The 19,311-nt window shown below is 31.1% G+C and overlaps 1 protein-coding gene across 4 annotated transcripts in view; it reads left to right on the top strand.

Moving 5' to 3' along the window:
- LOC145277924 (piezo-type mechanosensitive ion channel component 1-like) overlaps positions 1–15,594 on the top strand; it is a 562,742-nt gene extending 547,148 nt beyond the window's left edge. For all 4 annotated transcript variants that reach the window (XM_080129998.1, XM_080129997.1, XM_080129996.1 and 1 more), the window contains one exon: positions 14,578–15,594. In XM_080129998.1, coding sequence (XP_079986124.1) covers positions 14,578–14,845 — 268 coding nt within the window. In that variant the 3' untranslated portion in view covers positions 14,846–15,594. The remainder of the gene's footprint in view (positions 1–14,577) is intronic.
- Positions 15,595–19,311: the final 3,717 nt, after the last annotated feature.

Genomic DNA, 19,311 nt, shown 5'->3' with positions numbered 1-19,311 from the left:
TTTTACTTTCTCGCTTCCTTTGAATCGTTCCGTTTGTTTGTTGCTGTGCATGGCATGGAGTGCTAAGTCAGGTACATACTCAAACATTTGTTGTTTTTTAAAAAAATTTTTTTTTTTCATCTTTGCACACTGAAGAATCAAACCCCCTACTTACTGTGGTCGACTCAAGGGAAATTTTATCTTTATTCCGTTGTCTATTTTTTTTTTTCATCTTTTCGTTTGGGGTCGGTCTATTGCTTAGATTATATATATGTAGATATATATACACACACACACACACACACACACACACACACACACACACACACACACACACAGGGTGACCCCCCAAAAAACAAAGGCTAAATGGAGTCCATCTAGAACATATGCTGTAGAACGGAGAAAAAAAAAGGCCAAAGACCCCTTTTGTTTTGATGTGATGTTTTGAATATAATAAACTACATTCAGACAAAACACAAAGAAATGGGACTAATTAGAGTTGGGCCCGTTTTTTTTGGGTCACGCTGTATGTGTCTGTATATATATATATATAATCTATCATCATTTATATATATAAATATATATATATATATATAATCTATCATTTTGCGAGATGATGGAGTTCAACAAACTCCATTTTTTTTATATACTCTTGATGTGTGCGCACGTTACCACAACACACATTCTCCTAACTTTCCACCTACATACAGTGCCTTGGTAGTCACAATTGGTCACCCATCTGCTACTGGCCAAGTTTGGTATTGCTTAACTTTGGTGATCTGATGAGAACCAATGTGTCAACATGATTGCACCATACATATATATTCATATAGTTTACTTTTTGTTACCACAAACGGATGTAAGTAAGCGACTATTATCAAAGAACGTAATTTTGAATTTTAAATAATTGTTTAGAAAAAAAAGGCCATGGATTAAACCTGGAAAAAGAAAAAGACTTGTAAATGAACATAAAACTTATCAATGCACATCACAAAAACACTTATGCAGAGCACATTGTATGAGGATGTTGCGATTTGACTGCACAGGTGTAAATAGCCTCATTGTAAAGGAAAAGTAGAGATTTCTATTATAACACAAATTATAAAATGAATATAAAGGCCTGTCATTTTTATTTACATGAGCATTAACGATGGCCTTACCAAGAAAAAAATAAATGCATCACTCATTGTGAACATTGTAAATATCTTGGTGGTAGGCTGAAACTGTTCTATGCTCTGAGTGAGAAATAAATGATTTTTGTGAATTTTAGGGTGGTTTAATAGTGTGCATATTTAATGTCAAAGCCCTGTTCAGTTTTCACAAACTATGGATACCCACTGAAGGGTGCATGCATGTGGAATTTTTGTGGCAAGAGTTGAACAATCTCCAACCACCCTCTCCTGTTGAAAATATACATAATTTCAGGATGATTGGAAACAATGCTGAGATAAGCAGAGATCATATAGTGCCTAATATTCCCAAATGGCCACCCATTTGATACTGGTCAAGTTTGTCGTTGCTTAACTTGGGTGATCTGGCGAGAAACAGTGTGTCAATATGCTTATATATATATATATATATATATATATATATATACTGTTGGCGTAAGAGTCTTATAGTCTTATATTAGGTTGGTGCAAAAATCATGTTTTTATATTTATAGTTGACCGTCAAAAAACAACATTATTTTTGCACCAACCTAATATTTTTGGAACAGCTTGCCAAATCAGATTATGAATTTGGAAATGATGATTGAAAAAAAAAATAGTAATTAAATTATCTGACGTTGAAGATCATGAGATGCTGAAGTGAGTATCAGTACTCTAATGTGAGTGGTAAGAATTATAACTAAAATTTACCCCAAAGTAAAATGTCCTGTGCTTATTGACAGAAATACATAGGTGAAATTTGGCAGCGCAAAATAAATCAACAGTAAAACTCATTTGATACACTTACATATCAGCAAAAATAGATATCTACATAAAATAAGTAACGGAAAATCACCCGTGGAATTTTAATTAAAAATAAAAATCAGGTTTTCATATATTTTATAGTTTTATGGGTTATCAAACTCATTTTTCATCTGTAATTTAGAAGAATTACGTAAAAGGTATTAAATGGAAGATAAGTCGGTCTGTCGGTTCTGGCCAAGCTAAAATTGGAAATACATGAAAGAAATGAATTTTATTTTTAATTAAAATTTTACTCGATAATTTTCCATAATTTTTTTGTGTAAATATCTATTTTTGTTCTGATGCATAAGTCAAGGCTCTATGGACAAACTTATCTTTAGTTAACCTTTGACAACTAAATATTTTCGTTTACTAGCCAAATAGAAAAGTTACTAACCAAACCCACCTAGCTTTTAGAATATGACATCTTTGCTCTGTTACGAATATGTACATCATAAAGATTTTTCCGTTTTTTTTTTTTTTTTTTTTTTTTTTTTTTAAATAAGTGTAATTCTAAATCTACAACAAATTTTATTCTGATACTTGAAGGTATAAACATTCTAATTCCTTCAAATTTTTTTTTAAACAGCCTTCGTAAAAAAACAGAAAAAAATAGAGTATATTGTTCTATTAAACTTTTATTGTTGAAATAATTTAACTTTGTTCGTTTTATTAAAAAAAAGAAAAAGTTGAAAAGATATTTTTCACTCAGTAGTGAGCTTTGGAAGATTGTCAGTGAAAGAAATACAACTGCCAAAAGATAAGTGTTTCATTATTTCTAGTCGCCACTTTGAAAAATCACTCGCAAATGCGACTGTTTCACTCGCAATGTAGAGCCCTGTAAGTATACCAAAGAGTTTTCCTGTTAATTTAATTTAAACTGCTATTAGCACCAAGAGTCTAACAATCCTTTTTCTCATTGCTCCCTACCCCCACTCCCTCCCTGGTCTTATGGTTTGTCACATTTTTTTTTGTTTTTCCAATTGGGACACACAATCGCAATTCTTAGCACAAGATTCCCAACAATCTATTGCATTGTAATTATTTCTATTATTCAGACTGATATCCTCATTGTCGTTATTTTTATACCATTTTGACTGATGTAGCTTCGGCCTTCAAGTGTGTATTTTTGAACTTGAGAATCTTTGTTGAAGTCTTGGAATCTATACAGAATTTTTAACTAAAACTCTTTATTTAATCTACTATTGTAGATTGTTCTCATTCTATCAGCCATTATCATGTTTTTTCTTTTTTAAATTATTATTGCGTGTAGTAAGGATTGAACTTTCACAATACTGTCTTTACTCATTGCCTCACGGGTTCATCTGGACTCATTGTGCAACGATTAATAAATGGACACTGAAGATTTAATTCTTACTAAAAGCAATAATAACTTGGAATAATGTATTAAATGACGTGTTTACCAGATCATGGTGGACAGAATGAGAACAATATACTTGCATGGATAAAATAAAAGTTCAATTTGGAATTCCATATGGGTTTCTCAATCAAACATAGATTCTAGAATTCAAAAAGATACACTTGAAGAAGGTTGGAGATAACATCGGTAGAAATGCTGTGAAATTAACATCCAAGATGAGAATAGTAGTTCAGATGATAAAACTTTTAATCCTCATCTCAATAATTCCGAAAAAATTTTATTGTTTTGCTTTTTTGCTTGAAATGTTGCAAATATAGTGACTGTCTAAAGCTTTTAACATTTGCCGGCATGAATTATTATCTATTGTTTCTGCATGATCAATCACCACTTTTCTTTAACTTTGCATATTAACTTTTGAAAAAAGAATACCTTATATTTTTTTGGGGAAAAATGTAATTTTTTTTCCATTGATCTGGTACTGACAATTGTTCTAGAAGGCCAAAATCGTTTCATCCAGAGCATTAGCTTACATTTTTGTATTTATATAAATTAATTATAGCTACAAAAAAAAAAAAAAAATTGATCTTACCTATTAATTTTCAGCGTATCTAAATTTTTCCATATAGAACAAGGGGAGACAATTTACAGAGTTGTTGAAGGTTTTACATAACTTACTGAGAAAAGCCAAACAAATGCACTAAATTAACGCAATAACACAAAATAAGACAATTATGTGAAATTATTTTTTAGTTTTTATGAAATAATTGTAATTTTGAAATAAATTACAGTGGGCATATTTGTTGTGATTATTTTTTTATTCTTCAAGGAACAGTTTAAGAAAATAATATTCTTGAGTTGTCTCCCCTTGGTCCCGACTGGAATTCTTGAAAATGAAAACAAAAAAACTGTTGTCCAAACCTAACGTGCATAAATGTTAATTTTAAAAAATCGATTTTGTAACAAAATTGATTAGACATCCTCAAATCCAATAATTTAGTATTTTTTTTTTTTTACTATGCTTTCTCTCATTTTTACTATACTACTTTTTAGAAAATATAATCTTAACATTTAATTTTTAATGTATCGTTTTGCTATTAAATGATTAATTCAACCAAATTGTTATAAAATTAGAACTAACGTGGAGAAAAGATAGTTTTACTTATCTAGGAAGATTGAATGAAGAACGAACGAAGGGGAGTGAACTCTTGCTGCTTGAATTGATTTAGCCAGACAATTTTTTTTTTTTTAATGTAGTTTGAAAAAGTGTCCAGTCTGGAAACTGCATCTGAGATAAAACTCTGAAAAGATGAAAATACGAAAAATACAAATAATAATAATAATAATAATTATAATGAACTCTTTTAGAATATCATATGCTATGCTCATAAAGAGTGACAAAAGTAGTTTTTTTTGTAATTAAATTTTAAATAGGATTTTAAAATTTCCGTGCTATTACATTATTAAAAAAATATTTGACTAATAGTAAATACTAAAACATAATACTTTAATGTGTAATTATCAAAGTTACGTTGATATGGGAAATAATACATACACACACGTGAAATGGTTTCATAATTTGGATATCTTGCATACTTACTAATTCAAGCGACTTCCTGTTTTGAAACTTGTCTGCAGTAAATGGTGACATGTAATCTTTAGTCATTCACTTAATTGTATTTTAATTATATTTAGACAAATGCATATTTTCTTTTAATCATCTTTATTTTAATATTTGTGAAAAATCATTTTTTTTAACTGTTAAGTAAAGATTTTATTTTTAATTTAATTTACTTTATCATAATTCATTACTTGTGAAAAAAATTCATTTGTTTTCACTGTTAAAAATACATTTTCTTTTTCGTTTATTTAATTTATTATACTTGAAAATATATTTTACTTTTAGTAATTATTTCTGTAAATATTTTGAAAACATAAAAAACTTTTTCTGGGGATAACTATATTTCAATGAGAATGATCAGTTTTCTGATATGTGTTGACCTACATTTTCGTCAGGGTCCTCAGATTAAGTAGTGAAACTGTTTACTGTGGATTAGTTTCAATACAGGAAGTCGCTTGGATAGGCAAATATGCTAGATGACCCATAATTTTATTAATATAAATGAAGAAATAAAAAATTGTATATGTATTCATTACGTCATCGAAATAGACGAATGGTAGATGCTGAAATAAAAACGGTTATATTTCATTTGTTCATGTGATGCTAACTAAAGATGTGCGTGTCTATTTTGGCCTTCTATTTTTATGTTTCAATTGCAATAATTCATTATCTTCTCTTTAACATCTAAGACAATTTTCTTTTATTTCTTTCTAATTTCTTTCTAAAATGTCTTGACTGAAATTGCTTAACTTCTCATTTTCTTACAGAGAAGCCATTTTGTCTACGTTCTATCATTTTAGGTTTGATCTATTGACATTTTTACATTCTTCGATATTTTCAAGTTCAGTGTCCTCAGATGAATTTTAACAATTTTTTTTTTTTAACTGAGACTTTTCATCACGATTCTAAGAAAGGTGGCAGCTTTGATATAACAACTTAGGTATGTGCAAAATAAATAGCCGATGCTCAAAATGTATAAACATCTTGACCCCTCCCTTTACTTAAAAATTCACCACAAATCAGGAAATTAACCAATTTTAATGAAATTTTCAGTATTTATCAAATGATTATCATGAAATATAATGAACCCATTATTTTTATTTGTATCTTAGTAGAAATGTATTAGTTTGTTTAAACAAAAACACTTCTACTAAAGTTATGGTTTTCAGTAGTAAAAAAAAAAAAATGAATTTTTGCCTTTTTTACGAAAATAGAACATTGTAAATTGTAACAAAAAAAATTAATTTTTTCAGAAACATTACAAAAAAAAAAAAAACCCTAAAGTCCGTATTAATGAATTTGATATAACTTGAAGAAAAAATAATTTCTTGAACTACCAATATTATCATTGAATTAAGCATTGTTTATTTTATATTTTCATGCAAACAATTATAATTGCAAAAAATATTTTTTTAGATTACATGTTTCGCATAATTTTTATATGTAAGATTCTAATATTTTTCTTGCTTGAATGAGCGTGAAACTTTCAGTGTAACATAATTTTTATATAATCTTGAAATAAAAAATTTTTTTAAGTAGGAACACAGAAAAATAATTAAATTAAAAAATGGTAAAAATTATACAAATGTTTGTAATAAGAATATACAGATGTACGCCTGGGGAGGGGGTGGGTGAAAGAAAGCCAGCACTCCCTACCTTCCTCCAACTATGTGACGTCATTTTTAAACAGCCTTTTGACTTTCTGACATTTTGGGTTTCCGTAGAATCTATGTTTAGACGCTTTTGCTTTTTGTTTGAGCGAAGCCAGAATCTCTTGCTTCTGAGGGTTAATTAAGCTATATATTTTTTTTTTTCGCACAAACAAGGTGTTTTTTTGTTTTTTTTTAATTATTTAATTCAGTATCTTAGGATTGTACTTTACTAATTATCTTTGAAATAGGCCCAGAAAACTAATATTTATTTTTCAAAGGATTTTTACAATGAATTTAACTTCAAAATTTAGCTGAAGTTGTCATCTTCTGAATTTCACCGTGAAAACATTTTTTCATTTGAACTCAAAAAGTAGTCAGACACTGATAAGAAATTATGATAAACCGGCTTTCAAAACTATCCCCCTATTTTTTTTCTGCCATTATTTCCTCTACCAATATTTTTTTTTAAATTCAATTTCCACCCCAAACAAGGCACAGTGCCACTTTGAAATAGGGGGCTACTGTCGGGGACATAAGTTGCAGGGGTATTATGAAGGGAGATGAGTAGCAAGATGTCTGTTCATATTATACATGAACTTCTGCATGTCAGTACAGTTGGGAAAGCAGAATTTCGGAAGGGAGTTCCAAAGTCTAGCAGTTCTGGGGAAGAAACTATTGAAGTAGAAAGCTTTCTTACACCTTGGGATCTCTACTGTGAAGGGGCGGGATTTAGCTGCTTGTCGGGTTTGTTGGGGATATTCACGTTGAGGGGGTACAAGTGCTTGTAGTTCGTCAGAGCATTCACTATTAAAATACTTGTAGAACAGGCAGAGGAACGCAACATTTCGTTGATGGGACAGAGGCTGAAGCCTAGATAACAGTTCAGGACCTATCAGGTTGGCAACTCTCTTTTGAAACCTGTCAAGGAGTGAGAGACAAGTAGCAGATGCACCAGTCCAAATGTGACAACAGTACTTCATACATGGGCGAATGGTGGCCTTATAGAGGTATAGGATACTTCCAGGCATAAGTAGCTTTCTAGTACAGTAGAGAGAGCCCACCTTCTTCGCAGCAATATATAGTCCATATTAATAATCGGAGTATATCCACAATCTACCTCTGAGAAAAACAAACAAAAACGAATAAAGAAAAATATGTATAATGTACATACCCGTGATGGAAAGAAAATATTGTACACCAAAAACCACATAAATTGACCAAGTAGTTTTATTGTTATAAAGAAAATCATTTTTAATCAGATTTGATTGTGTCTAATGCTCCCTACCAACATGTTGAGAATGGCTTTTTAAAACCTGATAAGTTTGAATTATTTAAAGTTATCTACCCTGTTCCTTCAGACTGTCTTCAAGATTGGTGTTGCGAGATTGTCGCTCATAGTTTAGCCATAAAATTTGATTTGAGATATCAGATTTTAAAAACTTTTTTGTTTTTTCATGAGGGTGAATTCTCGACAAACACGCAATCTTTCTTTTTGGCACTTCATACCAATCGAGTACTCTGAAATGTGATACTAGCGATTCTGATCAGTCCTAGGTCTTTCCAGGCTTTACTTTCTCGCTATGAGAAGGGGTTGGTTTATCAGTAATCTCCTGAGACATCCTGACCGGGTAATGCTGACAGGGATACTCAGGCAGTTTTGTGGGTCCAGAATGCACTACCTTTTGATTCGCTGACCTCCCCGACCCCATCTTTTTACCTCGTGCCACATCTTGTAGTGGGAGGGAAGTCAATACCATTAATAACTTTACTTCTATTTCAACATTTGGCAGTATGCAATATGAAGAATATACGTTAGTTTTCATTTAAAGATTTTGAATTGCTCATTAGCTGATTATTACTATTATTATTATTACTATTACTATTATTATTAATATTATTATTATTATTACTATTACTATTATTATTAATATTACTATTATTATTACTATTATTACTATTACTATTATTATTACTATTACTATTATTATTAATATTATTATTATTATTATTACTATTACTATTATTATTACTATTATTATTAATATTATTATTATTATTACTATTATTATTATTATTATTACTATTATTATTACTATTATTATTACTATTATTATTATTACTATTACTATTACTATTATTATTACTATTACTATTACTATTATTATTACTATTACTATTATTATTATTATTATTATTATTACTATTATTATTATTACTATTATTATTATCGATATATTAATAGGATAGCGTGTGTGTTATTTATTGTGTGTCACGCTTACATCCGAGTGACTGTCATTTAATTGTTATGGACTTCCATTTCTTAAATAATTTTACCAAGAATTCATAAGTTTCGGTTTCGGTTTTGATTATAGCTGATGGAGCCAAGTCATGAATACATTTTTTATTTTTGAAATCACAACTTTATATTATATAAAAATTGATAGAACATCAACTCTATAATAATATATACAAAATCTAGAAGAACTAAAATATATTTAAGCGTACTTTATGACTGGGCTATGCTGGGCATCCCTGCTAGCTTAGATAAATACTATTATAGTTTTAACAAAAGAGCTACAATAATATCAGAGCATCTTTATTTATGCTGAACATTAACAGAATGCTAACATCAATATATTACGTATGAATGAGTCCCCAGTGGAATTTCCACAGGCCCCGCTAGTTATTATTATGCATTAGGTGTGGAGAACTAGCGTTGCCCCGGATCAATTATATTCAACTTGTTTTGTAATTATTTCTGTTCTATATGCGCATGTTTTTGTTTGGTTCAGTACATCAAATTTTAATTATTAAAAATAAAGCAAAACATAAATTAAAAAAAAAAAATGAATATCTCAATAACCAAACAATCTTTGAATTACAAATGAACTCTTGCTTTAAACGTGAAACGATGAATAAAAGTAAATAAAAATGCTAACACTTACTAAAAGAATAAGTTATTCACCTAAAATGATTTTTTTCTTTTTAGGTGAATATGTAAGAATGTTTTATTACTATAAAATTGCTAGACCTAATCACATAAAAAAAGAAAGATATTGTAAAAAAAAGTAAGTTTATTGCAAATAACATGGTGCAGCAATAGCTAATGGAAATTGGTTAATCAGAATTAAAGTTTGACTCGTCAGTCAAAATGCTATTTAGGTCAGATTTAAAATTCAGTTGATATAAATTTATATATCAAAAGATGCAAAGAATGCTAGTAGGAAAATGTTTTGTAATGGTTACACCCTTTCCATTCCTTACCTTTTCCTTTTCTTTCCTTTTTAATTCTCTTTTCTTTCGTTTCCCTTTCTTTCCTCTTTCCCTTTCTTTCCTCTTTCCCTTTTTTCCTCTTTTCTTTCCCTTCCCTTTCTTTCCTCTTTTCTTTCCTCTTTTCTTTTTTTCTTTCTTTTTTTCTTCTTTTCTTTCTTTTCTTCTTTTCTTTCCTCTTTTCTCTTTTCTTTCCTCTTTTCTCTTTTCTTTCCTCTTTTCTCTTTTCTTTCCTCTTTCCTTTCTTTTCCTCTTTCCTTTCTTTTCCCCTTTCCTTTCCTCTTTCCTTTCCTTTCCTCTTTCCTTTCCTTTCCTCTTTCCTTTCCTTTTCTCTTTCATTTCCTTTTCTCTTTCATTTTCTTTTCTCTATCATTTCCTTTTCTCTATCATTTCCTTTTCTCTATCATTTCCTTTTCTCTTTCATTTCCTTTTCTCTATCATTTCCTTTTCTCTTTCATTTCCTTTTCTCTTTCATTTCCTTTTCTCTTTCATTTCCTTTTCTCTTTCATTTCCTTTTCTCTATCATTTCCTTTTCTCTATCATTTCCTTTTCTCTATCATTTCCTTTTCTCTATCATTTCCTTTTCTCTATCATTTCCTTTTCTCTTTACTTTCCTTTTCTCTTTACTTTCCTTTTCTCTTTACTTTCCTTTTCTCTTTACTTTCCTTTTCTCTTTACTTTCCTTTTTTTATTTTTCCTTCCCCCCCTTTTCCTTACTTTCACTTTTCACCTTTTTCCCTTTCGTTTCCCTTAACTTTCCCTGTTCTTCTATTTCCTTTCTGCTTCCCTTTCATCAAACTGATATCATTTGATAAAGATATCAGCACCAAGCCGCATTAGCAGCATTAGCAGTACCGTATATACATAAAACATAAAAAAAGGCAGACAACAACGACACGTTTCATGAATAGCATTGTTAGTTGTACTAGTGTGTTGACGTTGGTAGCCTTGAGCACCTCTCACCTCCATTTCAAAGGCGCGTTAAGCAACAGTTCATTTAATAGTTCTATTAACATTAACGCTCATCAATAATATTGAACGTTTACAAGAGTCACTAGTTCCAATTACCGTTTAATGGTGATTCTTTTTTTTCGTCTTGCTTTCTTTTTACTTTAGTCACTTTTTTCTTTGGTTCTTTCTTTTTTCTTTTTTTCTTCTTCTTTTTTTTGTTGTTATATTCCAACTGCGAAGAATTCTATTTATAGAATGCAACATAATACCAATTGTTGGTTAGTTGTTTCTTTACAAAATTGATTTCCAGTGAAAGCCTGTTGAGTAGCTTGATAGTGGGTCGGTTAGAGGGGTGAGCGGGGTGGGTGGGCCATGTTGTTGTTGGAGTTATTGATGTGGTGCTAAGGTTATTCTGGGTTTCCTGTTGATAATGTGATTTAACAGGTGCGTGCGTGCGTGGTTTGGTGCATGTTAGTGCTTTCTCTATAGTTTCTGTATGTTTATTTTTATATTAACAAAACTAAGAATACCATTACATGCACATGCTGCAACTGCTGAGTTATGAATGTTTGTGATCTGTTACAAAATTTCTAAGTTTCTTTGTGATTGAGTTATTAGTGGAAGCAGGTTTTAAGTACAGAATAGTTGACAGTTCGTAAAAAATAAATGAATAAATAAACAAATAAACACAGTAAACGCAGAATTAATTTCTCTACCGACTTGTTGAAACTGTAAAGTTGCTTTTGTTTCATAATTTTATTTCAATGTTCGCGACCAAATTCAACACATCAGATCTGAGGATTCACTGAAAGCATTACATTAGCGTCAGCTTAGAGGTTATCCTTAAGATGGGGTGGGTTAAACCACCTACCTCCAAAGAGCAATTGCTCTTGACATATCAAAGACCTTCGACAAGGTATGGCATAAAGGCCTACTTCACAAGATTTCCAGCTACGGTATCACTGGTAATGTTTTCTCAATCATGAAATTATTTCTCTCCGATAGGCTCATAAGAGTAGTGGTTGATGGTCAGAAATCAGAGGCCCACAGTATTAATGCTGGAGTCCCTCAGGGGGCCATCCTGGGCCCAACTCTTTTCCTAATCTACATCAATGATCTCCCTAAACACATACTTAAATTATTCGTTGACATCTATGCTGATGACACGACCATCTACGGCAACACATCAAAGGCTGTAAATGACAAAGTTCTCTCTGATTCTCTCTCCTCTGATCTCGAGCATGTGGTTCAATGGGGGAAGAGGTGGCTGGTTACCTTTAATGCATCTAAAACCAAGCTCCTATCTTTACATCATCAACGCTCTGATCCCTATCTGGCATCAATTGAAATGGATGACTCTCGTCTAGGAGAAGCCCCATTTTTTGACAAGCTTCTGGGTTTGACCTTTACTCCTGATCTGAAATGGAACACGTACATCAAGTCTGTTGCCAAGATTGCTGGAAAGAAGGTGGGATCCTTCTACAGCTCAAGAAGATATCTCACTACTGATGCAATTTTCTATCTATATAAAAGCCAAGTACGTCCAAGGATGGAATACTGCTGCCATATCTGGGTAGGAGCTGCTAAAAACAGCCTATCATGCCTTGACAGAGTACAAAATAGACTTCGTGGCTTAGTGGGGGATGCCCTTTTCTCTTCCCTGCAACCTGTCTCCCATAGAAGAGACGTTGTGAGCCTATCTTTGTTTTATCGTTATTTCCATGCCAGGTGCTCGTCCGAGCTCCAATCTCTAGTCCCCCTCGCAAATCTTTTACGAAAAACACCCGTCTAGCTGAAACCACTGTCAATAATTTTCCCCACTCTTTATCTGTGCCTAAATCAAAACGTAGATTCCATGAACAAAGCTTCTTAGAACTGCACGCCTGTGGAACTCTGTTCCGTCTGCTTGCTTCCCACCTGACTACAACCTGGATGTCTTCAAGTCCAACGTAAACAAATTCCTAATGAACCGCCCCCTTAAGTAGACATTTTTATTAAACCCCCACACTAACGTACTGTATATGCAATAACCCTTATCCCTGAGTGGCTTCTGGGCCTTGATAAGTGGTGATAACCTTGTAAAAAAAAAAAAAAAGGAAGTGCCAAGGGAATATTAAATTCACAAGCGGTCTCCAGTCTCTCTCTCTCATATATATATATATATATATATATATATATATATATTCAGACAAGTATTGTTGAATAGCATGCTATGTTTTTGCTTAATGAGCTGTTTTTTTACACATGACATGCTTCACTAGTTCAAGAAATTGAAATATAATTTTAACTGACGCATATAAAAGCATCCAGATTTTAAACGAACAATAATCAAAACTGCCTGAAGATGACTGATGAAACTCAGTCGAAAGTACTTGCAAAAAACAACCAAAATAAAATAAAAAGATTGACGAAGACGACTATGGAACTGTCTTGCCCAGATTCAACCGAGAAATAAGGACAATTCGAAAAATTGAAAAACTACAAAAAAAAATCATTAAGCAAAAACACTCCGTGCTATTCAACAATACTTGTTTGAATGAAAACATGCTGCCTAAATACAATATATATATATATAGCAGCAGCTGGATAGCAAAATGGTTAGAAGCTCCAAGAGCGGTCGGGTTTTAATCCTCGCTTGAGGTAGCTGCTTGTCTAGCCACACTGATGAGCTGTGAAACAGCGAAACAGTACTGTATGTTGATGACTATATATAATCCCAGGCTGGGGAGATAATGACATTAGCTCTTTACAGTTCTTGCAGGGAGGTGTCAATGGTCACTCATCTGACACTGATTAGGCTCAACATTGCTTAACTCTGGTCTCTAACGAAAATCGCTTTGTCAACATGATTATGTCGTTACCTGCACATGCTGATGAGGAGTCATGTTTGTAATTTGTTTTCAAATTGCAAAGTTTCTTTGTGATTTAGTTATTTGAAGTAAAGGTGAAGTTGAATTGCAGAATAGTTAACACTCAAAAACATGTAAACACAAAAAAAAAATAACGCGGCAAACACAGCAGAATTAATTTCTCGACCGACATATTTGTAACATGTAGAATCTATAGGATTTTCAAATTTTATTTCGATGTCTCAGGTCAGAAGATTTGCTGGAAGCACTTATCCTTAGGACGGATTGGTTATGCTGGTATGGTCATGTGGAGCGTTAATTCTGGATAAAGCATTGCAGCGGCATGCATGCCTTAAATTACAAGACGTTTGACCGGCCAAGGAAAACTTGGGAACAAGTGATTAAACAAGACCGCATAGTGAAATTTCGATATAGTTGACCCTCTGAACCATGAGAAGTTGAGGGTGAGCTTGCATAATATTAGAAAACATTTGAACCTTGAACAAAGCAAAAGTGACGTTAAATGAATAGACATGTGTCGGTATGTGAAAACCTACATTTAAAATATGGACAAAATGTTAACGCTTTTTTAGTTGGAGAGAACTTGAATGCCTACTAGAAACTTCCCTCGAGTGTCTAGGGTCTTTGTAGAAGGGTTTTTAATTAATCAACAAAGAAATATTAAAATTACAAATAGGACTCAAAAGTAATTTCAAGTAAACGTAATTTAATATTTTTTCGCAATATGTGTGTATATTTTATTATAGCTGCCACAAGACATTTGATTTAAATATATATGCACAATTTGGCTTCATTATATTGAAATACATTGAACACTGACAATTTGGCTTCTTTGTTCTATGAATGATACCTAATTTCTCCGTTATCTCTTTCTCATTGTCTTTCCTTCTCTCTACACGAACAGCATCGTCGGTCTCTATGTGTCCTTCATCCTGTTGATTGGTCGATTCCTGCGAATGGGAACGATCAACATGCATCCCAGCATCCAGTTCCGAGAGCTACCGTTTGTCGACCGTATTCTCAAGCTTTGCCTCAATATCTACCTCGTGCGTGAGGTGCACGAGTACCGCTTGGAAGAGGACCTTTATGCCCAACTTGTGTTCCTCTATCGCTCATCGGAGACCCTCATAAAATGGACACGTCGACCGCAAGATCCCAAAAAGGATGACTGAATGCCGTCTTAGCTCTTCCTTCTTTTTTTTTTTTTTTTTTTTTTTTTTTTTTTCTGAGAGGGAAATTTTTTATTTCAGCCTTTGAAATTTTTTTTTTTTTTTTTTTTAATAATTTTTTTATTTTTTATTATACTTTGACTTTAGTTTCAAAACACTTGTCTACAATATTCCAATAATTTCATGACTGCAGTTTTTTGCTTGTGTGTGCATTTAAAAAAAACTTGGGTGCATTTGATTAAAAAAAACAAACAAACAAAAATTAATTTAATGAAAATTCATTGGTAAAAATTCAGAATAGTTAACATATGATAATGTGTAAACCAAAGAAAACAACATATAATTTATATCAACCACATACCTAACTAGTCCAGTATTAACATTTCATACTTTTTTTATCTGTAAAATCTGTTTCTCTCCGACATTTGCCATGTGATGGCAACCAAGACGTGTACACAAGTTCTGGCTGCCATTAAAGGTTGAGTGTCAACCAGACAGATTTTAAAGAAGAAAAATTGGGAAATAAAGTGTTATAAAACGTTAAACCTTGGCTAATTAGCTAGAGAATTTTATTCTAACGTGTTTGATATAAATTATGTTCTGTGGGAGAAGCTCATCAGTTATCGAGTATTGTTTATTTTGTACTTTTATCATATTTATTTTTTTGCTATATATTATTTTTTTTTATTAATTTACTGGATTTTTTGTCTTTTTTCTCATCCTTTGCAATTGTTTGAAGAAAGAAAAAAAAATTTTTTTGTATATTTTCTTTTTAAATTTTTTTTTTTTGTACATTTTTTTTTCCTAAATTAAAAAAAGTGTTTGCTTAATGACTTGAGCCAACGACTGAGTGATTGTGAGTTACAAAAGTGACTTTGTTGACTTGAGTGGCATTAAGTGCAGATGCCAGGTGTTGAAACTTATGAACTTTGAAAAAAAAAAAAAATGAACAAAAAGAAATTTCAGAACAAAAAAAAAGATAAAAACCCTGGCTGTACTCATCCTCAGCATCGACATTAAATGTAAAAAAAAAAGAGTAAAACAATTTTAAATTTACAAACCAATCTTTGATGTGAAAAGCTTTAAGAATTTTATTTTTTGAATTTCATTTTGGTATTTGGCAGCAATTCTTTAAAAAATCAAACATCCCCCCCCCCCCAAAAAAAAAAAGAAAAAAAAACGAAATCAAATTTCTTTGTATTGTTTCTCTGGGTAAACAGGTTTTATTTTTATTTATTTATTTATTTAGTTTTCGGGGCTGGGGGATACATTACAGAATAGTTAACAATCAAAAGTTTGTAAACAAAATTATAAAAAAAAAATAAATAAATAATAATTTAGCTAGACACAGTAGCACTAAATTTTCTACCGATATGTATACTTTTACATTGTGGAAACTGCAAGAATTTTTATTTCTGAATGTTATTTCAATGTTCCTGTGTCGATTAAAAAAAAAAAATGCATTTACTGGTACATCTACTTTTTTTTTTTTTAATAAAAAAAAATGAGTACACATATATTTAATAATCCATACGCGGTTATTTATTTGAATTTAAATTGCTCAAATGACAGAATTTTAGGATCCTTTATATAATTTCGTTTAGACATTGATACCAATATTTTGTAGTGGAATAGGAAATCCAACCTGTTAGGCTTTGAATACCACATGTGCCTCGCTCATCTGTCGGTGATAGATAAGATTTTTGTGTTTTATTTAATTATTCTATCTCTAGTTACTTACAGATGTTATTTTTTTTTTTTATAATTGAAAATTTAAAGGACTGACGGGTCAATTTGTTTAACGTGAGACATTAAACAGCAAGAGGGCAGATATGTTAAACCTAAACTTAAACTAAAAGCTTATTTTAAAACGAAAAGAAATTCTACTGGTATCATTGTGTGAAACAATTTTAGGAGTGTGGTCGAGTGGTGAAACGAAAAAACTTTTGCAGTAATTTTGAAAATGGCATTTATCAAACTTTGCAATTCATATTTCAAGATCTGTAAAGAATAGTTTTTTTATGAGTTTATTTTGTTAATACCCAACGAGAAAATGAATTAATTCCTATTTTAGTCACAAAAATGTTACAAAAAAAACGAGGGAATATGTTTTTGTTTGTATATTAAAAAAGAAAGAAATTTTTTCCTTTTTTTTTTATTATCAGTTATTAAGATTAAGCCTCCCCTTTTTTGCTTATAAAAATTTAATTTGCATACATCTTTATTCTTTTCTTTATAATTATCAGTTTTTGTAAACATTAACATTAAGCCTTCCTTTCTTTACTCATAAAAATAAATTTATATACATGATTAATGAAGCGAGCCGGAGACACATACATTCACTTTTTTATTACATAGAGGATATTTGTTGATTTTAACATATTTAGATTTGTTAGTAGTAGTATTTTATATAATGATGGTTTTTTTTATATCAATACCCAGCGAGGAACTATACAAAAGAGAGAAAAAAAAAAAAATGGTTCATTGGAAAAAGCTTTTTAATTGTCACAATCTAATTATCATTTTCCTCCGTGCAAGATTTTCAGAAAGAAAAAAAAAAAAAAAAATCTATTTTTGAATTTGTAATATGCTTTATAATCTTTTGATAAATTGTGTACCCTTTTTTATATTCTGCGATCGGTCTAACCTCTGAATTATTTTCCTTTATTTTATCTGCTTTTGGAGTCGTGTCAGTTTCGAAACCTTTAAATATCTCGTTTGTTTTTTTTTGTGTGTAAGTTGGACTTGTTTTGTGATTCTTGTTGTGACGAAGTGGTTTATAAATGCTTTTTGTAGAAAAATACATAATTCATAGAAAGCGGCACATTATGAATTTAAAAAAAAATCTGTTGATGACATTGGTTTTTCTCTGCTATATTTTAAAATCACTTACTCACAGGAGGGGCCATGCGACCCCCAATGTTTTTTGCTTTTTTTTAAAAAAATAAAAGAAAAACATCTCTATTTTATGTTTTTGAATTTTGAGATGAGGATTGATTATTCATATTTGAATTCTTTTGACTACTGTTCTCATCTTGAATGTTATTTTCACATTCCATCTGGTGTAGCATCTGATCTTTTCAGTATATTTTGTTGAACGCTGGAATCTTCTTGCTGAACTTGGGAATTTACACAGAATTTCAAACACTATTGTGATTTGCTTAGGACTAAATACTTATGGACTAATGGATTAAATAAACAATTTAATTCAAAATTCTATGCAGATTTTAGGAGTTCGACATGATATGCCTAAAGAAGGTTGGAGGTTATGTTGACCGAGATGTTGTGGAAAAACAAAAAAAAAAAGCACTCAAGATGAGACCAGTAGTACATCCCCCATTTTATCAAAAGCTGGTAAGTTGATGAATGAGTTCCATACTTTTGGAAACCATCGCAACTGTTAACTGCAACATCTTGATTCTCATATATAATATACCCAGCCAAATAGAAATTATGAAATGAAAACATTTAAATACTTTTGTTTCTTAAATTAAACTTTTTTTTTCTTTCTATATATAAAAGGGAAGGGGTGCATGATTTTCTTAATGGTTTCTGCTATGCTGAATTCAAATCCTATCGAATCTATAGTTACATATTAATAATGTCGGAGGAGGAAGGTATGAACCCACCATTTACAGCTCGCTAAAATAATGATTAATGTACAAATTGTGTACATTTGGATTATTTGAACTACTATCCTCTTCTTGATATTTTAACTTTTTTTACACAACATTTCGGCTTTTGCAGCCTCCAACCTTCTTCAGGGGCATCTTTGTAAACTCTTGAACCTTTCTGTTGGATTTGGTTTCATCTTGGTTCAACACAAAGGCTTCTAAGTTAAAAGGAAACCTACTGAAGAAGGCTGGAAGTTACATTGACTGAACACTGTGAAAAATATAACCCCTAACAGTAACTCGAATAATCCAAATCGTGCACAGTCGTCAAGAATAGATATTGTCTCAACATTAAATGCTCTATCTTTGTCTTTTTTTTTTTTTTTTTTCCAGTGTTTCAGCTTTTGTAACCATCAACCTTCTTCAGATGCATCTTTTTAACTTTAATCTTTTCTGACTCCGACAAAAAGGTTTCCAAAATAAAAGAAAAAGTTGCTGAACAAGGCTGGAGGTTACATCGGCTGAAATGCAATGAAAAAAAAATAGCTAATAGTAGCCTTAATAATTCAAATGGTATAGTTATTAACAATAGGTAGTGTATTTCGACATTAAATACTTTAAAATGGGTCTCATCAATGTGCAAAAAAAAAACAAAACAAAAAAAAAACTATAAAACCTCAATCATTTCCTTTCAATCAAGTGATTCTATGCTTCTTTATATTTTATATATTTGTATCCTATTTGTAATAACGTTAATCTGTTCAAACCATATCAATCTCACTCAATACGTCTTTGTGTCTCGATATTCACGATATTGAATTACAATTACAGGATTTTTTTTTTTTCAGTTCACTC

The sequence above is a fragment of the Euprymna scolopes genome, chromosome 6 (assembly GCF_053919585.1).
Source record: "Euprymna scolopes isolate OS-2025 chromosome 6, ASM5391958v1, whole genome shotgun sequence".
In the NCBI taxonomy this organism is placed as follows: domain Eukaryota; kingdom Metazoa; phylum Mollusca; class Cephalopoda; order Sepiida; family Sepiolidae; genus Euprymna; species Euprymna scolopes.
This window is presented reverse-complemented; position numbering and strand designations above follow the sequence as displayed.